The sequence below is a fragment of the Microtus oregoni genome, unplaced genomic scaffold, assembly GCF_018167655.1.
Source record: "Microtus oregoni isolate MIOR12 unplaced genomic scaffold, Mior012 000002F_ref0000024, whole genome shotgun sequence".
NCBI classification, from domain to species: domain Eukaryota; kingdom Metazoa; phylum Chordata; class Mammalia; order Rodentia; family Cricetidae; genus Microtus; species Microtus oregoni.
Window position 1 is genome coordinate 76,515,022 of NW_024543061.1, and position 19,208 is coordinate 76,534,229.

The 19,208-nt window shown below is 41.3% G+C and overlaps 1 protein-coding gene across 2 annotated transcripts in view; it reads left to right on the forward strand.

The window, feature by feature from the left end:
* The first annotated feature begins 477 nt into the window (after positions 1-477).
* The window catches only part of Ptpro (protein tyrosine phosphatase receptor type O), a 219,757-nt gene continuing 201,026 nt past the window's right edge, over positions 478-19,208 (forward strand). For both annotated transcript variants that reach the window (XM_041640812.1, XM_041640822.1), the window contains exon 1: positions 478-1,097. In XM_041640812.1, coding sequence (XP_041496746.1) covers positions 1,023-1,097 — 75 coding nt within the window. In that variant the 5' untranslated portion in view covers positions 478-1,022. The remainder of the gene's footprint in view (positions 1,098-19,208) is intronic.

Here is a 19,208-nt window from a genome sequence, read left to right on the forward strand (position 1 = left end):
GCAAAAATAAAAAAAAGAAGGAAGGAAGGAAAAAACGAAAAGAAAAAAACGACTTTATATCCGAACAGTGCCTCCCACGGTTAATTCTGATGTAGCTGTCTTTCAAAAACTCCAAAGACAGATAAGTAGACATGAGATACACTGCATGGAACTCATTGCTTGCAATTTTGAAGTCTTGGATTTGTTATTCATGGATAATTCAGAATATTTAGTGCTTTCATATACACAGAGAGAATATATTACATTCATATCTAACAATGTGTAAAATACAGTGAGCTGGGTGTGGGCAATAGAACAAGCGTAGGAAACTCGTAACATTGTACTATGTCTTCCTAGGTAAATGTTGGGTGCTTTGGGGGATCAAACTGAGGTTGGGGGGTATATGAGTTGAAATTCACCCCCCTTCAAAAAACATTTAAATGTTGCTTGTCACTAGTGACTTTAAGTACCACAAGGGCAAAAGAAGGGAGGCTGAGAAGGACCTGGGATAAGAGGCATCAGAGGGAAAACCCCATAGACACCTCCTTCGAGGAGATTGGGGGAGGTTGAGGCGGAGCCTGGCCTGGGGTCTGCCTAGCAATGGGAAGCAGGCAGGCCCTGGTGGGAGGACCCGAGATCTGCACTTTCCGAGTTCCTGGCTCCGAGAGCGAACACCCCTGTTGCTAGGGGGCTGCTGAGAGCTGCCTGCCTGCGGAGCCGGGGCCGCTCCCTCTCCACGCCGACCCCTGCCTCGCGTGGCAACCGCTGTAGCTGTGGCGCAGAGCCTCGCCCACTGCCATCCCCACCCTCTCCATCCTTAGCCATTAAGCAACGCCGGCTCCTGGCACGTTCTCGCCGGACTCGGGCGCAGAAGAGGAGAGCAATCCATCCGGAAGCGCCAGGGGACCGGCCAGGCGACATGCGGCCGCCGGGAGCTGCCTGGGCGCCCGGGATCTGAGGCTGCCAGCCAGGGCTGGTCATTGTGAACGCCACGGGGATCCGCTGGCACTGTCTTCCCTCCCGGGGTCCCTGGCCGCGCCGCGATGGGGCACCTGCCCAGGGGAACGCACCGGGGTCGTCGCCTGCTGCTTCTGTTCGGGCTCTTTGTGCTGATGAAGGTAGGGGAACCCCGAGTCCTCGGGGACGGGAACCCATTCCGCTGTGGGGAGCTACGCGCTCGGGGCGCGGTGGCCAGGAGGGGATCGCTAGCCGCGCACGCTTTGTCCTCAGCGCGGTGCCGGCTGGGCTGCGGGTTTGCGGGTGGAAAGATGTGGAAGTTTGCACCTTCCAGTTGTCGTCCTTTGTACTCTGACACCTCAGCGATGGGCTGGCCGGATAGGGCTTTCTCCGGCAAAATCAGGTCACTTTCTTTACTGGTCCCCAGTGCACCCCAATTCCACTTCACCTTCTCGCCCTCCCCGAGTGGAGCCTCCGTGCGGCTGCTTTGTCTCAGTCAATTCACCTTCTACGGGAATCACACGCAGGGCGCTGAGCTCTGGACCAGACGCACCGGCCAGGCACTAAGGCGAGGGTTTCATGGAATGAGGAGTCAGTTCAACATGAGGGAAGGTCTCTCCCTGTCTTAACCTATATCTACCTGGGGATGCCTGGAGAAACTCTCCACACTTGCTCCGCTTCCATCCTCTTGGTACAGGATGCTGCCTCTTATTTTAATGGTGGAATATATAATTTAAAAAATTCACTTTTCCCGTCCTCTTTGAAACGTGTGTCTCAAAACTGTACTTTGAGAAGAAGTGAAAAGGAAAATGCTGTTTAAAAACAAAAGCTTGACACCTAAAGCGTGCAATTAAGAAAGAAAACAACAACCACAATAGCTAGTTGTTTTCCTTGCACGCAAGGGGAAGTTAGGAAGTGGTACCCCCTCGCTCCTGTTTTCAGGGGTCTACTTTTGCTCTCTGCTGCTTAGTCCCCTTTCCCTTCTTGGCCAAGGGATGCAAGGATGGCCACAGGTGATCCGTTCCGGAGCTGTCCTTTCAGCACCACGCGGATACCTAACTAACACTTCAGGACTGCAAACGCTTTGCTTCCGCATTAGGGATTCACTTCTTGGCCATATGCCCATTAATTATGAATGCTCCCCAAGGTTACGGTGAACAGGACCCATGAATCCCTGGCAACAGCAGCTTAAAATACTCTTTATTTTCTTCTTGTCTTTCCGGATCGCAGGAAATGTAGTCTCTGAGTAAACCGCGATTACATGAGTGAAGTTTTGAGTTGTATTTGATATGTGTTCAAATTTTAAGTTGTCAGTCATTATTTTATTTGAAAAACTGGTGAATAATAAATTCAGTAGCGTGTCTTGCCTGTAGGAAGCTTTTCCTTAGTATACATCACAGATATATTATGCTTAATGAGTTTTTATAATTAACGTTTATTTAACCATTTGCTAGGCTCTACAACAATTAAAAACCTAGGCAGCACTCTTTGTGAACTGAAGATGAAAACTGAGGCGCATATTTTCCAGAGAGCAGCAGTGTGTGTGTGTGTGTGTGTGTGTGTGTGTGTAAGAGAGAGAGAGAGAGAGAGAGAGAGAGAGAGAGAGAGAGAGGAGGGGAAAGAGGGTGGAAAGGAAGGGGAGGAGAGAGGGAGGAGGGGAAAGAGAGACCTGAGCTACATTTAACCGTTGGAACAACTTTAGGTCTTTCTTTCATAGTATATGGTAATTCTAGAAATGAGACCATTTAGTTTGGGAGAAAAGATGGTAAAAACATGATAATGGAATAGGAAAAATTCAGGCAGGGATCACATGGTGGTATCTTAGTAACCGAAATAGACTTCCACTCTCTTTTGCATAGTATGTGTATATCTCAACACTTGCCAGCAAACGTCTATCATGATAAGCTACTTATCAAGAACATACACTGACAAATCTTAAATAAGTCATATACTAATGAGAAAATAATTTATTTCATGTAAGGGCAGCATTTGCTTCATTTTAATATAAAGTATAGCAGAAAAGGGAAACGCTATAAATTGAAAGCCACTAAGCCCCAATCTTCTAAGAATTTTCACAATGCTCTTTGGTTGAATCACATTTCCAAACAGTTAACAAGAGAGACTTGAAGAGCTACATTAGGCATGTAGTGTAATATCATAAATTGTGTAGTTGGTGTGTTACATGGGGCACAAGGCATACAGTTTAAGTGTTTTATAAATTTGATGTTTCTAATTCAAAGTACTGAACAAGAGTCAATAAAATAGACACAAACATGCACATGGTGGCATGAACATTAAAATAATCCATTATTAATGTCAAATAGTCTACCAGAGGTCAACAACACCGCCTAAAATGGTCCAGGGGTATGAGACAAACTATTCTCCCATCTTCTGTGAAAATCTCCATAGATTTAATTATGGCCACCATTTATCAATGTTCACACTTCATCCTCCATGTGAACCAATATTTCTAAAGAACTTAAGCCAAATATATATAACTCTGAAACTTGATGAGCAATTTCATATTTTCTTTCTCCCTCCCTCCCTCCCCCCCCCCCTCTCTCTCTTTCTTTTTTGTTAATCAAGACAGGATTTTTCTGTGTAATGGCTCTGGCAGTCCTGGAACTTGCTTTGTAGACCAGGCTAGCCTCGAACTTACAGATATCCACTGGCCTCTGTCTCCTGAATTCTGGGATAAAGGCATGCACCACCACTACTTCGTTTCTATTTTCTATAATTCAGGTAAATATAAGCTGTGAAATAATGGGGGTATGTATGATATGCTGGTTTATAACCATTTTCACTGAGGGAACCTGGAAGGGGTTGAGCGTGCAAGGTGTTGTGTGTCATTGCTTGCCCATGCTTTTAGTTATGAATTCGTTTAACAAGCTACCTCTGGTTGTCTGAGTCAGACATTGCACCCACCGCATGAGCTGACATCTTCATAACTGATATGGGGCACACCTGGTGCTAGTCATGGAACACTTAGAATGATGTACTAACGTTGCTGGTGTGTCTGTACAGCTAGAAACAACAATCAAAGCTCTACTATCCACCAAGAGCCCCCGTCTCATCTTCTGTCTATGGATCAAATGGATTGCTTATTTAGTGTCTCCCCCTTGTGTGTCTTCCCATAATTCCTACTGAAAACAACACAACATCACATTTTTACTGCCTTTCCTGAAAATGGCCTCCTATTTCACCAACCCAGTCAATATCAGTGCTTTATCAACTAAGATGCAAACGGCAGACTATGACCTCATCAGAATTTGAAGTCAGTCTTCCCTGAAGTGTTGCTTATTTATGGTCAACTGGAAGCTCCCCACCCCTATATCTCATTCGGTAAGAGTCCATTATTTCTTTATTTCTGTTCTTATATGAGATGCCATAAAAGATGATTAACTTTGAAAGGGATTTCAATACTGTACTTTTTAAAGGTCTATGTTTAATTTTATCAATGCTATGATATTGGCCATTGTACTCTTACCCAGGATAAATACCTACAGTCCATGGTCTTTCTGCCTTTCTCCAAGCCTATGAGATCTTGAGATCTTTGCTTCTCTATGTCTCCCTCTCTGTGTGTCTCTGTCTCTGTCTCTGTCTCTGTCTCTCTCTCTCTCACACACACACACACATACACACACATGCATACCCAACATGCCTCATTTCCTGTGGAAAATTTATCTTGAGTGTTCTGGGGACAGTTCACTGCCTCTGTTTTGACAGGTGATGGGTGTCCCACTGTGAGCACATTCCTGCTCTGGATCATATCAGGCATTTTTTTGTGGCTGCTCTCCATTTTCTTCACTTTTTTGAGACAGGGTCTTTCGCTGAAACTTGAGCTCGCTGTTTGAGCTAGCCCAACTGTCCGAGAACTCTGGGGATCTACCTCTGGGGTTATAGCCACATTTCTCCACTTTTGACTTCTTACACAGGCGGCAGGACTCTAAACTCAGGGATTCATGCTTGCACAGCCAACCCTTGACTCGCTGCTCTTAAACAACTTGAGTCCTGAGAGGTTTGAAAAGTATCTTTGTGTTGGTGCCACTACTGTGGTCAGAGGCAGTGTGACAAAATAGGGAACTTACTATCAATGACTACAGAAATCGATTTTTCCTCTCTTCTAGTTTAAGGAGTCCAGATTCATTTGTTGATTGATGTGTTCTTCTTCATATCCCACTGCAAAGATGAACTTTACCACACAGTATTTAATGGTCCTCATCTAATGAATCCAGAAACATTACAAATACTTTTGAGATAGTTTTATCTCATAACTTTTATCTTTCCCTGTGTGCTAGCACCTGGCATTAGAAGTGTGATAACAACTGAATAAATAGAATTAAAAATTTTTTCCACTGTATAAATAGCTTCTAAGCATTCTGAGATATAATAATTGACTTGTGAACATGTCTATATAAGGAAAGCCTGAAGAACTATCATTTTAACAGTTAAATAATCATAATTATTAGGCAATTACTACACTATAAATAGTAAACCTTTATCAATCATACACTAAGATATTATTAAAATCACAAATCGAAATACAAACCAGATATTTTTCTCAAAAATATGATATCCTCAGTTATGCATTTATGCATCAGTGTCTCTTAAATTGTTACTTGATTTTACCAGTTAAAAAGCAGTAATGGGGGCTGGAGAAATGACTGGAAGGTTAATGGAGCTAACTGCACTTGCAGAAGGCCCAGGCTCTGTTCCCAGCACCAAAATGGTGGCTCACAACTGGAACTCTAGTTTCAGAGGCTCCAACACCCTCTTCTGGCCTGCACAAGTACTGCACAAATGTGTACACACATAGGCAAAGCACTCGTTCACATAAAAGTAAAAAGTAAATAAATCTTTTAAAAATAAATTGAAAGATTGGAAGCAGCAATGACAAGTAGACATGCCTGCAATCCCAGCACTTAGATGGTACAATCGGGAGTTCAAGGTCACAGCTGATCATAGCACAAGTTCAAAACTATCCAGTACTGTATAAAGAAACTGTAGCCACGGAAGCTGGAAATGGTGTTGCATGCCTGTCAACCTATCAGTCAGCAGGCTGAAGCAGGAGGATTTAAAGCTCATGGCTATCTATGATTACAGTAAGATGGAGCGCTCTCTTTTTAAAAAGTCACAATTGACATGCCAATGACAAATGGTTTCTATAAAATTTTAACTTTACCTATATATACAAGACCAACAGCCAGTATGGGTATACTAAGATTATCTTTGGCCTCCACTCCGCATCACTGCTCCCCATGATCTTTCCTATCCCCACCAGGTCAATATGTCTGTATTCCTGGTGGTAGGAGACACTCTAATGTTTTGTGAGAACCCTGCCTCTAACAGGCCCGTTTCAACAGACTCTCTTGGTAATTCCTATGGTGGTATTTAATACTGGGTTATAACTGGTCATTTACACAACTCTTCCAGAGGGGTCTTTTGGTCTCAGCTCTTCTGCTTCAGTAAGTGTGTGAGAGCTTCCTTGGGCATTAGTACCAACTGACCTGAGAAGCCAAAGTGAGGAGAAGATTTAGGGCTATGGTTTAAATGCAATGTGACCCCCACTTGCTTGTGCTTTTCAACACTTGGCTCCCAGCTGCAGGTGCTGTTTAGAAAAGTTGAGGAAGCTTTAGGCAGCAGAGCCTCACTGGAGGATTCCTTGGCCCATTTCCTGTTGCTTCTCTGCCTCCTGACTGGAGGGTGAGTGGTTGCTTTGTGATCCTGCCTTCTCTGCCCTGATGGGACTGTGTTCCCTCTTAAACTGTCACCCAAAATGCAGTCTTCCTCATTTAAGGTGTTTCTTGTTGGGCCTTTGATTACAAAAACGAGAAAAGTAATCATGCCCTGCCTGGCGTAAGCTGAAGAAATAAGAATGTGGACAGGTTCAGTGAAATAGCAATCAAAACAAAGACGCCTCTTTTCTCTGGTGCTATTGATTCCAGAAAGTTCCATATGGTTTCTATGAGCCACTGAGGAGACTATGTGAGAACACAAGGTATAATTATAGCAGCAACAAAAACTGACTTTCAAAACCTCTCATGTAATTCTGCAGCAACTGTTGTTTCTATTTTCTTTTCTACGTGTGCTCCAGGGCTCCACAAAACCAGATGTTAGATTACTTTCTCTCTGTAAACAGTGTTCCCAACTTCGTTGTTAGAGAGACAACCGTGCTGTGTTCCCATCTCTCAACTATTTCAGCATCTAATTCTACAGAGAACAACCTTTCTTTTCCTGAGGTTTTCTAGTTGTTAATAGGCAACAACTGGGCTCCTCTGTCTTCTGTATTTTGAAACAAAACAAGCAGAAGATCTTGAAGTGAGGTTGAAGAACTTGATGAGAGGGTTTTCCTTCCCTCTCTATCAGGAAATTGGGGCAATAGGAGGAAAAAAATGACAAGTGGTTGGAAAAACATTCCACAGAGAATCAAAATTGGAAATAGGTCTTCCAAGTTCAAGAACTACATTATGAATTATACACACACATGAAATTTCTGAAAAAAATGATTGCCAGGAGACTGAAATTAAATTTGATGAAAAAAAATTTACTGTCAACTATCTGTGTGCAAATACATGGGTTACTCAAAAATCGCATTTATTTATTTTATGCTCACTTGTGGAATCAGAAGACTACTTATTGGAGAAAGTTTGTTCCTCACTATGTGGGTCCCAGTGATTAAATTTAGACAGTCTGGCTTCAAGGCAGGTCTCTTCACTCTCTGAACCATTTCACAGACCCTTATGTGTCTTTCAGAATGCTTTTTCAGTAAAGAAAGAAATACAACTAATTTTCCCGACAAAACTGCTCCCATCTTAAGTGATAAACCAGCTAAATCTATTTTACTCTAGCAGTTCATGGGCTTTTACTATTAAGTCTATATATGTATATGTATGCATTCTTGCCTTTTGCATATATATACATTTGTGTGTGTATGATTAAAATACGAAATATTTCCCTTTTTGTGTGTGTCTCCATTTTCGCTTTTCTGGTAAGCTGCCCTTTAACCAATACACACCATGTGTTTCATGATATGTATGTGTCCTTATATACACACAAGAACAAATGAATGTAAAACTCTTCAGACAACTGAGACCTTTGCTTTGTTATGCTTTTCCTAAGTAAAGATCATTGATTTGTCTATGGATGAGAATATGGTGAACCCACACCACCTTGTTTCTGAACCTTGATAGTTTCTGAATAATCGGGACCCCTGGCAACTTCTTTAATTTTCTTTGCCTCTAATTTTCTTGTTAAGCAGACTTAACATTTATTAACATTGTTGATAAATTTTTTCCCAAAACCCCAATGGAAGTATGAAGAAATTACAGGAGAGTGATCTGTTGCCCAGTCCATTCAGTCAAGCAAACACTTGTTAATCATCTATTAGGTACCAGAATTGCCTAGGTGCTGCAGGGAAAGAGTGGCTTAGAGTCAAATGTGTCTTTGTGGTGGCATAATGTGAACACCGGCACAGAAACAGAAAAGGGTCACAAAACACAGTTAGATGTGTGTTCAAATAAAGGAAATGTAAGATGTTAGAGGAAAGATACTTAAGCATCTTGTGGCTTAATATTAAACATGAGCCACATCCTGAAGCATAGACAGTATCTTTTTCAATGCTAACAGAAGGCTCACCATGCTAATTGAATCAATGTTGTCATCATTAAAATTTTATCATATAGCCTAACAAACAGATAATTAAATTTTCAAGCAACTGAATACACACACATACACATATACATACACACATATCAAAGCATATACTTACTCATGGGCTGAAAGTCTTTAAATGATCTTGATGCAGATTGGTTTATATGAATGGCCTATGATTACATTGTTAATGTGAATTATCTTTAATTGTTTCCTATAACTTTAACTTCATTTTGGTTTGTTGGCCAATGAGAGCCAGAATTAGGACAAAATTATAATTAAATTATTTATGCTTTCACATTAGTGAATGAAAGCAATGCTTCTCATGACTCCATGAATTTATCATAAGAAATTTCATCTGGAGGCCTGGCCAAAGACCTTAGTAGGTATAGAGATTTGCTGTCTGGTGTGGGACAATTCTATATTCTGTCAATTATGTTTTAAATAAATGCTGATTGGCCAGTAGCCAGGCAGGAAGTATAGGTGGGACAAACAGACAGGAAGTAGAGGTGGGTCAATGAGAACAGAAGAATTCTAAGAAGGAAGCCCATTCCTCTGCAGTTGTGACCTGGCCACAGAAGAAGCAAGATGTGACTACCCCACTGAAAAAGGTACTGAGCCATGTGGCTAACATATTCTAGAATAATGGGATAATATAAGTTATGAGTTAATAAGAAGCCTGAGCTAATGGGCAAATCAGTTTATAACTTATGTAGACCTCTGTGTGATTTTCTTTGGGACTTACTGGCTCTGGGAACTGGGCAGGACAGAAACCCCAACAAGCAGGCCCTAATGTTACAGCTGTCCACTCCAATGGCCCATGTTTAATCCCAGAACCCACATGGCCCAACATACATGCTTCATGGTAGGCATGCGTCCTCATATACACACAAAAATGAACGAATGTAAAGTGTAAAAATTTAAATTGCATCTACAGAGCTAAAGAGTAATATTAGAAATTCATTAGTGGGTAAATTGTTTTTATTGAGTTTTATAATGTTTACTCCCTATCAAACCAATATTTCTAGAAACTTCTGAGAAGGCATTTATACAAGTCCCACATGTCCTTATCATCATTAGATAAGACTGCTTGCCGCACGTCATCTTTCTCTAAGACTAGTCAGGAGTTTTCAACTTAGCTCATTTTGGTAGTCCATAAAAAAGAGGTTTAAGTATTTTGCTCAGGGATTTCTGTTTAGTTTGGCAATACATTGAGAACTGAAGTGTAGTGGTTAAGAGCCCTTGCTGCACTTACAGAGGACCCCGGATTGGTTCCCAACACCCACATGATGGCTCACAACTGTCTGATATTCAGTTCCAGGGCATCCAGTGCCATCTTCCTCTAAGGGTAATAATGCCTGTACTTGGTACACATGTATACACAAAGGCAAACCATTCAAACATGTAAAAATAATTTCTTAAAAAAGAAGACAGAAAGAAATTCTCCCTTCTGTAAGCTGCTTTCTCTCAGATATTCTCTTACAGCACTGAGAGAAACAATTAGTATAGAAAAACCACCAAGAATAACCGTGATATTTACAATAATAAATTGTTATTGGAAAATGCCTATTATTTAGATGTCCTCAAAACTCTGAATATTCATGTAAGACAGAGCCTTCTAGTCAAATTTGATCTGCAGTTGAGGATGACCTTACACTCCTGATTCTACTGCCTATTTGGGGAAACATATCATCTCAAACGGCTTAAAATTTCTAGATCTTAAGCTTCCTAGCAGGGAAAACTGAATGTGGTATCATGTGTTCTGGCCCTGAGATGGGGGTCAGAGGATAAGGCAGGAGGATTACAGCTTCCAGAACACACAATGAGATCCTTTCTAAAGCAGCAGCAAACCCAAAGTAGAACAAAAATGAACTGTATGCTGTTTGTGATGTGTCATTAAATGTCTAGTACGGAGGTTTTCCCCTTAAAAAATGTAAAAGAAAACTGGGTATTTCCCATTGAAGTGAACTGCTACAAACCATTATTTACACTTAAATGTAGTGGCAAGATGTGAACAAACTTACTGTGCATTGTGCTGGGGAATTCCCCTCTGCAGTTTTCTCTAACCAAATTATACTTTGTAATTAGTCTCTCACAAATGGCTACAGGCTTCACTCAGAGTGGCTAGACTCCGGGGATTTGCAATATGGAAATGCTGGTGTTGTAAACGCTTCTGGCTGATGTGATTGCCAGGGCTTAGAACAAAATACCTGGACTCGACTCTAAAAGCTGAGCTTAGGCATTTGTGGGGTTGTTGTTGTTGTTTTTAATTACCAAAATCTGCTAAAATGCAGCTATTGTTCAGGGTACCCAGGGTTGAACCCTAGGATTTATATTTTATGTATTTGCAACTCATAAGAGTCTACATGACCTTTACAACTTTAAAATGTGCGCTATTACCCTGCTGGTTTCAAATCCTTGATTGATAGGGTATTTTTCACTTTTGAAGGTTAATAGAGAGCATAGGAAGACTATTGAAATTCTTGTTGCTATGCGGAAGTCTCCAATTAGCCTTTCACCCTATGGTTTGCCAAAGGTCTGAAGTGGGGACCTCTTTATTTGCAACACTTGAAGAAGCCCAAATCAGATATGTGTCAATGGCCACAGTATTTTTATATTAATATACTGATAATTCAAAGTAGATGGTCACCACAACAAAAACAAAAGCAACAAGCAGAAAAAGAAAACTTCTTCATAAACAGTCTACTTCCCAAGTCACTACCCTCTAAATATGCGTATTCCAAACTTGTTTCCTATGTGTGTACAAATATAATAGTCAAAAATCATTAAACTGCTCTACCATGCATGTTCTTCTCACTTCAAAGTAGCATATTTTTTCAAGGTCTGTGTATTTCAGTTTTTTGAAATTTGTTACATGAAGCTATAAGTCCAAGGATCAATTATATATGATTTTTTGCATTAGTTAAGGGCATAGATTATTGATACTGATCATAAGCATGAAGTGGGGATCAGGGATTTGGGGAATAAGAGTCATTCCCCAATGTGGAATTCTCCTCTGTATGCTGTGAATACCATTGGTTAATAAAGAAACCGTCTTAGGCCTGTGCAGGGCAGAATAGGGTAGGTGGGGGAAACTAAACTGAATGCTGGAAAAAGAAGGCAGAGTTGAGGGAGAAGCCATGGGGCCATCATCAGAGACAAACATGCTGAAACTTTGCCAATAAGTCACTGCCGTGTGGTGATACCACAGATTAATGGAGATGGGTTAAATTAATATGTAAGAGTTAGCTCATAAGAAGCTAGAGTTAATGGGCCAAGCAGTGATTTAATTAATGCAGTTTCTGCGTGGTTATTTCAGGAGTCTGGACAGCCAGGAAACTAACAAGCGGCCTCATATAACAGGTCATTCCTTATATGCTTGTTGTCCATGAGTGTGAGCAATCAAAAAAAAAAAAAACCCAAACAACTAGCAAAGTCTTGCAATGCTACATTGACAGGATTTTATTTTCTCCTTTTCTATTTCAAATCCCATTATAAGAAACTGAAAAGCATAGACTGTCTCTTGAAAAAAAAAAATAAAGTTGTTGGCTTAGACTCTGTGCTTGCTGTGTGCCATTTGGTGGTGTACCGGCCTCTTGATGAAAGACAAGCTGAGGTGGTCATGTGGAACTATCCCTTCAGTTCCTCCCATGGCGCAGCCTGCATCCTTCCTGACCCAGCATTCTACCCTCTGAGGGAACTTCCTCCCACTTAAGAATGGGTGACACTTTCCTCTTACTTGACTCCTGTGTTTTGGAGAGAGTGATTGACAGAGATCTGGACAGCTGGTCCTAGCTAAGGTCACTGTAGGCCTGCAGTTTACTGAGAATTGCCTTTGGGATAGGCCTGTGACTGAAGCTAGAATACCTAGGGCCTAGCCTTATTACGGACTAGAAACTAGCCATGGGCCTGGCTCTATGGCATGAAACCAGCAGAGAAAATTGTTTTATGTGTGTGAAAATGTAGATTAAGGTGGAAGATACTTCCTCAAGACTATCCTTTGTTGCAAGAATATGAATCTCATCTCTCAGACTCCAGAGTCACCCCACAGCTACAGAGAACAGGCACAAAACAGCAACCCACTGAAATGCAGGTCCCATTGTAGCCGAACAGGCAGGCAGTAATGCTCTCAGGGTCACTGAAGAGTCACAGTGATCATAGGATTTGTCACATCAACTGGGGCACTTCTGTGAGCAAAGAGATCATTGTGTGGGCCAGGGGAAACAAACTGATCTGTTCTGGGAAAGCCAGGGTAAATGGGTTTCTTCCTGAACACACTAACAGACATTATCTTATAGGCTAAATTTTTTTGGCATCTCCTCACCCTTGCTACCCAGTTCTGAAACCTTTATCCTGAACCAGTCATATTAGAGGCATCATAATTCATCCAAATAAACTAAACCCTGCACCCGGAAGTTTTTACTAGGTAGTGAAAACAGTCACAATGCTCTTCAGTGTGGGAATGATTAAAACCTGTGGCACATCTATTCAGTGTACAGCAATGAAGACAAACGGATGCTCACAGTAGCTTCACTTCAATGAAAGTCTTCTTATTGAGAAAAAATAGTCTTAAAAGATGCATTTGGTCTGGTTAATTTATATAAAAATATTAAAGTAGTAAAGTCACGGAGGTAGGGAATCAAGTTCTGTTTACCAAGGATGGGAGTTGGGTATATGGGGAGATGGTGCATGTATCTATAAAGGGGCTGCCTGAGGAAACCTTGAGATACAGATATGTGTGTTATATATATGTATATATCTGCATGCACATATATATTATCATAAACCATATATAGTTGTAAGATCTAGACATCTCAGGACCCCTGTACACCAACATGTACATATATATACATGTGTACATGTATATCTGGTAAAATATAACCAATGACAGTTCCATAGTTCTGATATTTTCTTATTTTGATAGGCAGCATTGTTGCCACTGGCAGAGGCTAGGTGAAGGGTGTGTGGCCCTTTTCTGTATATTTATTTGTGACTTAGGTGTGTGTGGAGGGGCATGTTTGCTTGTAGAGACGTATGGGTGTGCAAGTATGCTCACCTGTGTAGGGGCAGGGCAAGGTCAACTCTGGTATCTTCATCTTTCACCATTGTATTTTTTGAAGCAGGGGCTCTCACTGAGTCGGGAACTTAGTAACTAGGCTAAGCTAACTGGCCAGGCGAACTCACTGTACCCTCCTGCCTCCGCTGCCTTCCCTACAATACTGGAGTTCCAGATGCTTGATACCGGCCATGCTCAGTTTTTACTCACTGGGCCATTATTTTCAACTTTCTGTAAGTCCATGACTATTTCAAAGGGAAACTTTAGTGCTTTTGTTGTTTATTTCATAAACATAGATTTTTATGAGGCAGGCTGCATATTTAACTACACTTTACAAGACTTGTCTTGTAAATCCTTAAAGGGACCAAGAGTTGAGACAGCCCCACTCGTAACATCACATCTACACTAAAGACATGTTTCTATGATTTCAGAGAATCAGGTGAAATTGACGTCACAGATGTCACCATGGTAGGATCTGAATAGAATTGATTGACAAAGGATAGTTGTTCTTCAAGGAATCAAGGAATTTTTTGTAGCATATCAGGAAATTATATAAAATAAATTTGAATTAAATAGAAAGTATAAGATGACTTTCTGAACTCTGAGTAAAATATAGGGTGGTTGGAAAATTTTTGAAGAAGACTTCAAGTTTCTTTCCTCATGTCCTCAATTCGACTACTCCAGGAAGGAAAAAATTCTGTTCATTTTTGTGGACACACAAAAGCTTAAGGGATAGTGTATGAGAATACTGTAAAAACTTAGACACAGTAGCCGGCTAGCCTGCAGATGAGTCAGATAGAATTTCCTACTAAAAGAGGAACAGGCTCATGGGCTTGAAGGAGCGGTTGTTTTATAAAGAAACAAATGTTCTTGTGGATCCTGTTCAATAGATTTGATAGCAATTAGATTAAGGAAAATCTTTCAGATTGGAGCAATGGAGAAGACCAATAACCACATTTGTAGGGAGAATAAGGTATCTAAACTAATGTGGAATAACATAGGAAATACACAAAACACCCAAGGACTTTAATTAAACACTCAGTGACAAATTCAAGTTCATTATGAGGTCGGTTGCAGACTGAATTGTATTGGTCCTAGATTAATCTAGGGGTGTGAGATTCATATAGGGTTAGGAGGCTTGATCAAGACATGGTGGATGGATTCACATCCCCCAAAGGGCGAGAACTTGGAAGGGAGAGAGTCGAGAGCTTGTGTTCTTCACCGCTTCTGCTCTGTAGGCACGCAGGCACGCAGGCACGCATTAAGATGCACTTTGGCTCCTCAGTGGCTTGCAGGAAAAATTATCATACCTCATTTTAGCTTTAATTGCTTTTATAATTCTGAATTTGCTGTTAAATGCAAATGCTTAATTCTAAATACGCACACTCTGTCTTAATTAGATAAAATAATCCTCTCTTGCTTGGGTAGTTCCGTAAATTAGTCCCTAGACTTAAACTCTCCTGGATCCTGTTGTTTATACATTAATCTGTAGCCACTCTTACAGACAAATGAGAAATAAATGGATTTTTTCACTCACATTGTAACTGTTGGCATACTTTCAAACTTATTTCCTTTGGATGTGACTAAAAATTGCTCTTGTGACCATAATAATTATAATTTGCATTAATATGCTCTTATAATTGTGAAATTTTCTCTGCAGGTTTTTTCCTTATTTAAGCCATGAGTTAATTACATGCTTTTGGTACCACATAAATAAAGAATATAGTAGTATTACTCTACATGCTATACTGTAATACTGTATAGCAGTATTACTGTATTATCTCTGCCTGTGGTTGTCCACATCTCTGGGCTTGTCCAACCTCAAGCAGGAAATATTCAGAAGACCATCGTGTCTCCACTGACCATGTAGACACTTTTTTCCTGAATCTACTCTAGAAGAAATTCAGTATAACACCTGTCTAGCATTTATATCACATTAGTGGTTATGAATAAGTGAGGGATTGCTTAAAATATCAAGAAGGATGTACCTAGGTTACATTCAGATATTAGACCATTTAGGGATTCTATCATTTATAGATTCTGGTCCTTGGACCAAACCTTCTGAGAAATCAAGAGCCAGTTGTAAACAGAAGTGCTAAATCAAAAGAAAGATTCTTCAAATAGGGTGGTATCAGTTGGTCCTAAAGGAATCAAGCAATGTGAGGAACTTGCAGAAATCAGATGATAAGTCCTTCTGAGCCTCGCTGCCATATTCCTAATGATGGTTAAGAGACTGGTGACACGCTGCCTAGTACTCGGGACTTTGTCCTCACCGTCCATGAATTACAGCATCTCATCCTTGCATAGCTTTCTCCATCTTCGTCACTGTCCATGAATTACAGCATCTCATCCTTGCATAGCTTTCTCCATCTTCGTCACTGTCCCAGCAATGGAGAAACTGAGTTTCAGGGATGTTGAGAAGGAGCAGGAACGAGCCCCTGGCCTACCCATGCAGTAGACGAATGCTGAATCCCATTGCCTTGTCTGGCGTGGTTTGCCCTTCCCCATCCGCTAGCCTGCCACTTCTCTTTCTTCCTGTCTCCTCCTTCAGAAGTGTCTTGAGACTTCTGTGCCAGAATCAACTCCTAAGGCCTTTTGTGAGGACTGACATTTGGACAGAATTAGAACAAGGGTTCTTCCCGGCAACAGTTCTGGATCATCCATAATCTTCCTTGCGGTTTTTCCATGTTGCCCACCAATCTGTCAGTCACGAGTCTGCAGCCCCAGGCCTGCTGTGAGGTTCTGTAAGTTCACACATACCAGGCTCATGCTTTCGCTTCTCACCTCCTGTATTCTGGTGCACATGCGTGCCACTGCTACACTTTGTTGGTTGATTACCCAGAGCTGAACCGTAACATGCTGGGATTGACGACGCCCGATCTCAGTGACCGTACGTTCAGACCTCCTATAGTCCAAGACACAAGCAGGCAGGTAGACTCGAGAGTTTGTGCCTTCCTGGCTTTGCGTGACTTTTACCCATCGGACAGGACCTGTCCCTTTAAGAAAGGACAACAACAACATTTTAACACTAATGTCTTCCTTTTGATTGCATTAGGTTTGCAAATTAAACCGATTAAGGGTGGCGCGCAGTGCCGGTCTCAGCTCTTCTGTTTAATACTCTTATCTGACAACGTGTAAATAGAAGACATAATTAATTACTCACGACTTGCATGTCAAGTTGAATAAAAAATCACATCCCTGGGAGGCCCGCTATTACATATCTGACTGTTCTGTGGAATTGGTTTCAGGAAGCAAAAGCATACCTGGAGATAAGGGTTTTGTTTGCTTTCCTATTGGTTTTATTTAATTTATTAGAGTGTCTTTAAAAAGATGTGGAAGGAAAACATGACCTACTAACACAATTTTAAGAAGCTAATTGCATTTGCCCAGAGATGGTTATTTTTTCTTTTTTTTTTTTTTTTGTGTGTGTATATATATATATATATATATATATATATATATATATATATATGGATACATATATAAAACACTTTTCCGTTTATCAGTGGGATTTTAAAGTCAGTAGTTTGAGCGATAATGATTTACAGAAAAGAGCCCCCGGAAGTGACTGCTCCCTCTTTAGAAATATGCCCAGACCCTGTTGTCCTCAGCCAATCAAGCTCTGCCTTACCATTTTCCCCACAAGGAGTGCCTTACTGTGACTGAGGCCAAAGGCGAGGGGGAGGGGCCACTTTCTCCATCACGGCTTCCATCTTGCCTGTCTAGAATTGAGCTGAATGAAATGAGGTCTCTGCACTAACTGGAACATTTTGTGGTTCACATTTAGATCTCAATCTGTTCTATGGTAATGTTTGAAGGAGCGGACCGCGTCTGACAGAGCTGTGCTACCGCAAGAGTGTCCCTGTCTTTGTCGACTTTGATCACTGCTCAGAGAAGCCTTTTCTAGGAAGAATTTTTCAATGAGCCTGCCTTGTGGTAGATATTTTAATACAATTAGTGTTTGCCTCAGGTCAGGGAGGAAGAAAACCCATTTCCTGATGAATGAAGCTGGTAGCGTTGTCAAAGCTGCAAGCTCACTCACCTCCTCTCAGCCACATCACCTCTCTGGGAGAAAGAAGGTTCTTAATCACTCTCATCTCCAGGGAGTACTGTGAAGTCTAAATGAGGTAATCTGTGAAAGCACTTAGCAAACCGCAAAGCACCGTTTAAGCACATGTTACCCTATTAAAAATGACGACAGAGTCCGTTTTGTTTACCTTCATAGAGATTTGCCTTTTCCCTGGAGTTTGTGAGGACATTTGCATATGAGTCCTGGAAGGCGGTCATCCAAACTCAAGCACATTCCTTTTCTAAAGTTTGCCACACCTGAGTTAACTGTGGTCACTTGTTCTCACAGGTCATTTATCTGAAATTCCCTGCTGCAGAAATGACCCAGGATGTTTCTAGAAGATGGCAAATACCTTCGTGCCAGCTCCGTCACTTACCTATTGATCAAACCCCTAACAAAAATGAGTGTACATTTTCGTACATATGCTACTGCCAATATTCCCTTTGGGTTTATGTTTACGGTTTAGTAGTCATCTGCCGTATGCTAAAGCCAGCCCCGATTCCCTCATTCTTTCTATGAATATGTATTCAGGACTAATTATTTGGTCAAGTAGTTCTTATCACTGTTTTCTGGAGTTTGTACGAGAATGTGTGTTTATAACACTAACCCCAACTACAGAGCATCTAGCCCCTCAGCATACCCTATGCCTTGCTCCATTTCCTATAAACAGCCCTGTTATGGGATGCTTAGAGTCCCATGGGTCATTTGTTCCCAAATCCCAGTTTTCCTGGGTACCACCTCTGTGCTTCCAGGCTCTACATTTTGACTAGCCATCTCTGCGTCTTTGCCAATGCTCTCAAAATTGACCCTCCTCTTGAGAAATTAAGACTCTTTTTCTAGGCCAAGCTTGTGCTGTATGTTTTGATTTTCTCCTTGGAGCTTGTCAGTTTTGAGTCAATCAATGTCATTCCTGTCACACTAATTATTCAGGCATGCCTGAATTCCCTGTAGACATGAGCTAGACTCTCCCTCCCCAACCCCATTCTACCACATTCACAGCTGAAAAATGACTTGTCTAACTTTGTTTTTCTCCCATTCACCTTGACCATCTCCTGGTAGAGTCGAATAAACTAGCAGACTAACCCTAGGCCTTGCGGCAGGCAGACAAATGTGCAGACGGGTGCTGGAGTGAGGAGAACCATCCAGCAACACAATCCTAGTAAGGACAACAGAACATCCAAGCAAAATATGCTGTTTTCTGGCCTTTGTGAAAGTTTGTCATCCTAGTTCAACATGAAACTAAATGCAAGGTCAAAATTGTATTTCTACTTCGCCCCATCCATTTGGTTCCATCGTGGTTCAAGTACTACGTATTTTTGAAAGCCGTATATCCAGGTATATGTGGGCAGCATAATTGGAATCAGCGGGGGAAGAAAAAAGAGGACACAAAGTTGGATGGGCGGGGTAAAAGGCGGTTCTGGGAGGAGGGCAAGGGGCGAATATGATCTGAACAAAGTGTCCAAAACTCTCGAAAGAATTAGTAAAAGGAACAAAGTT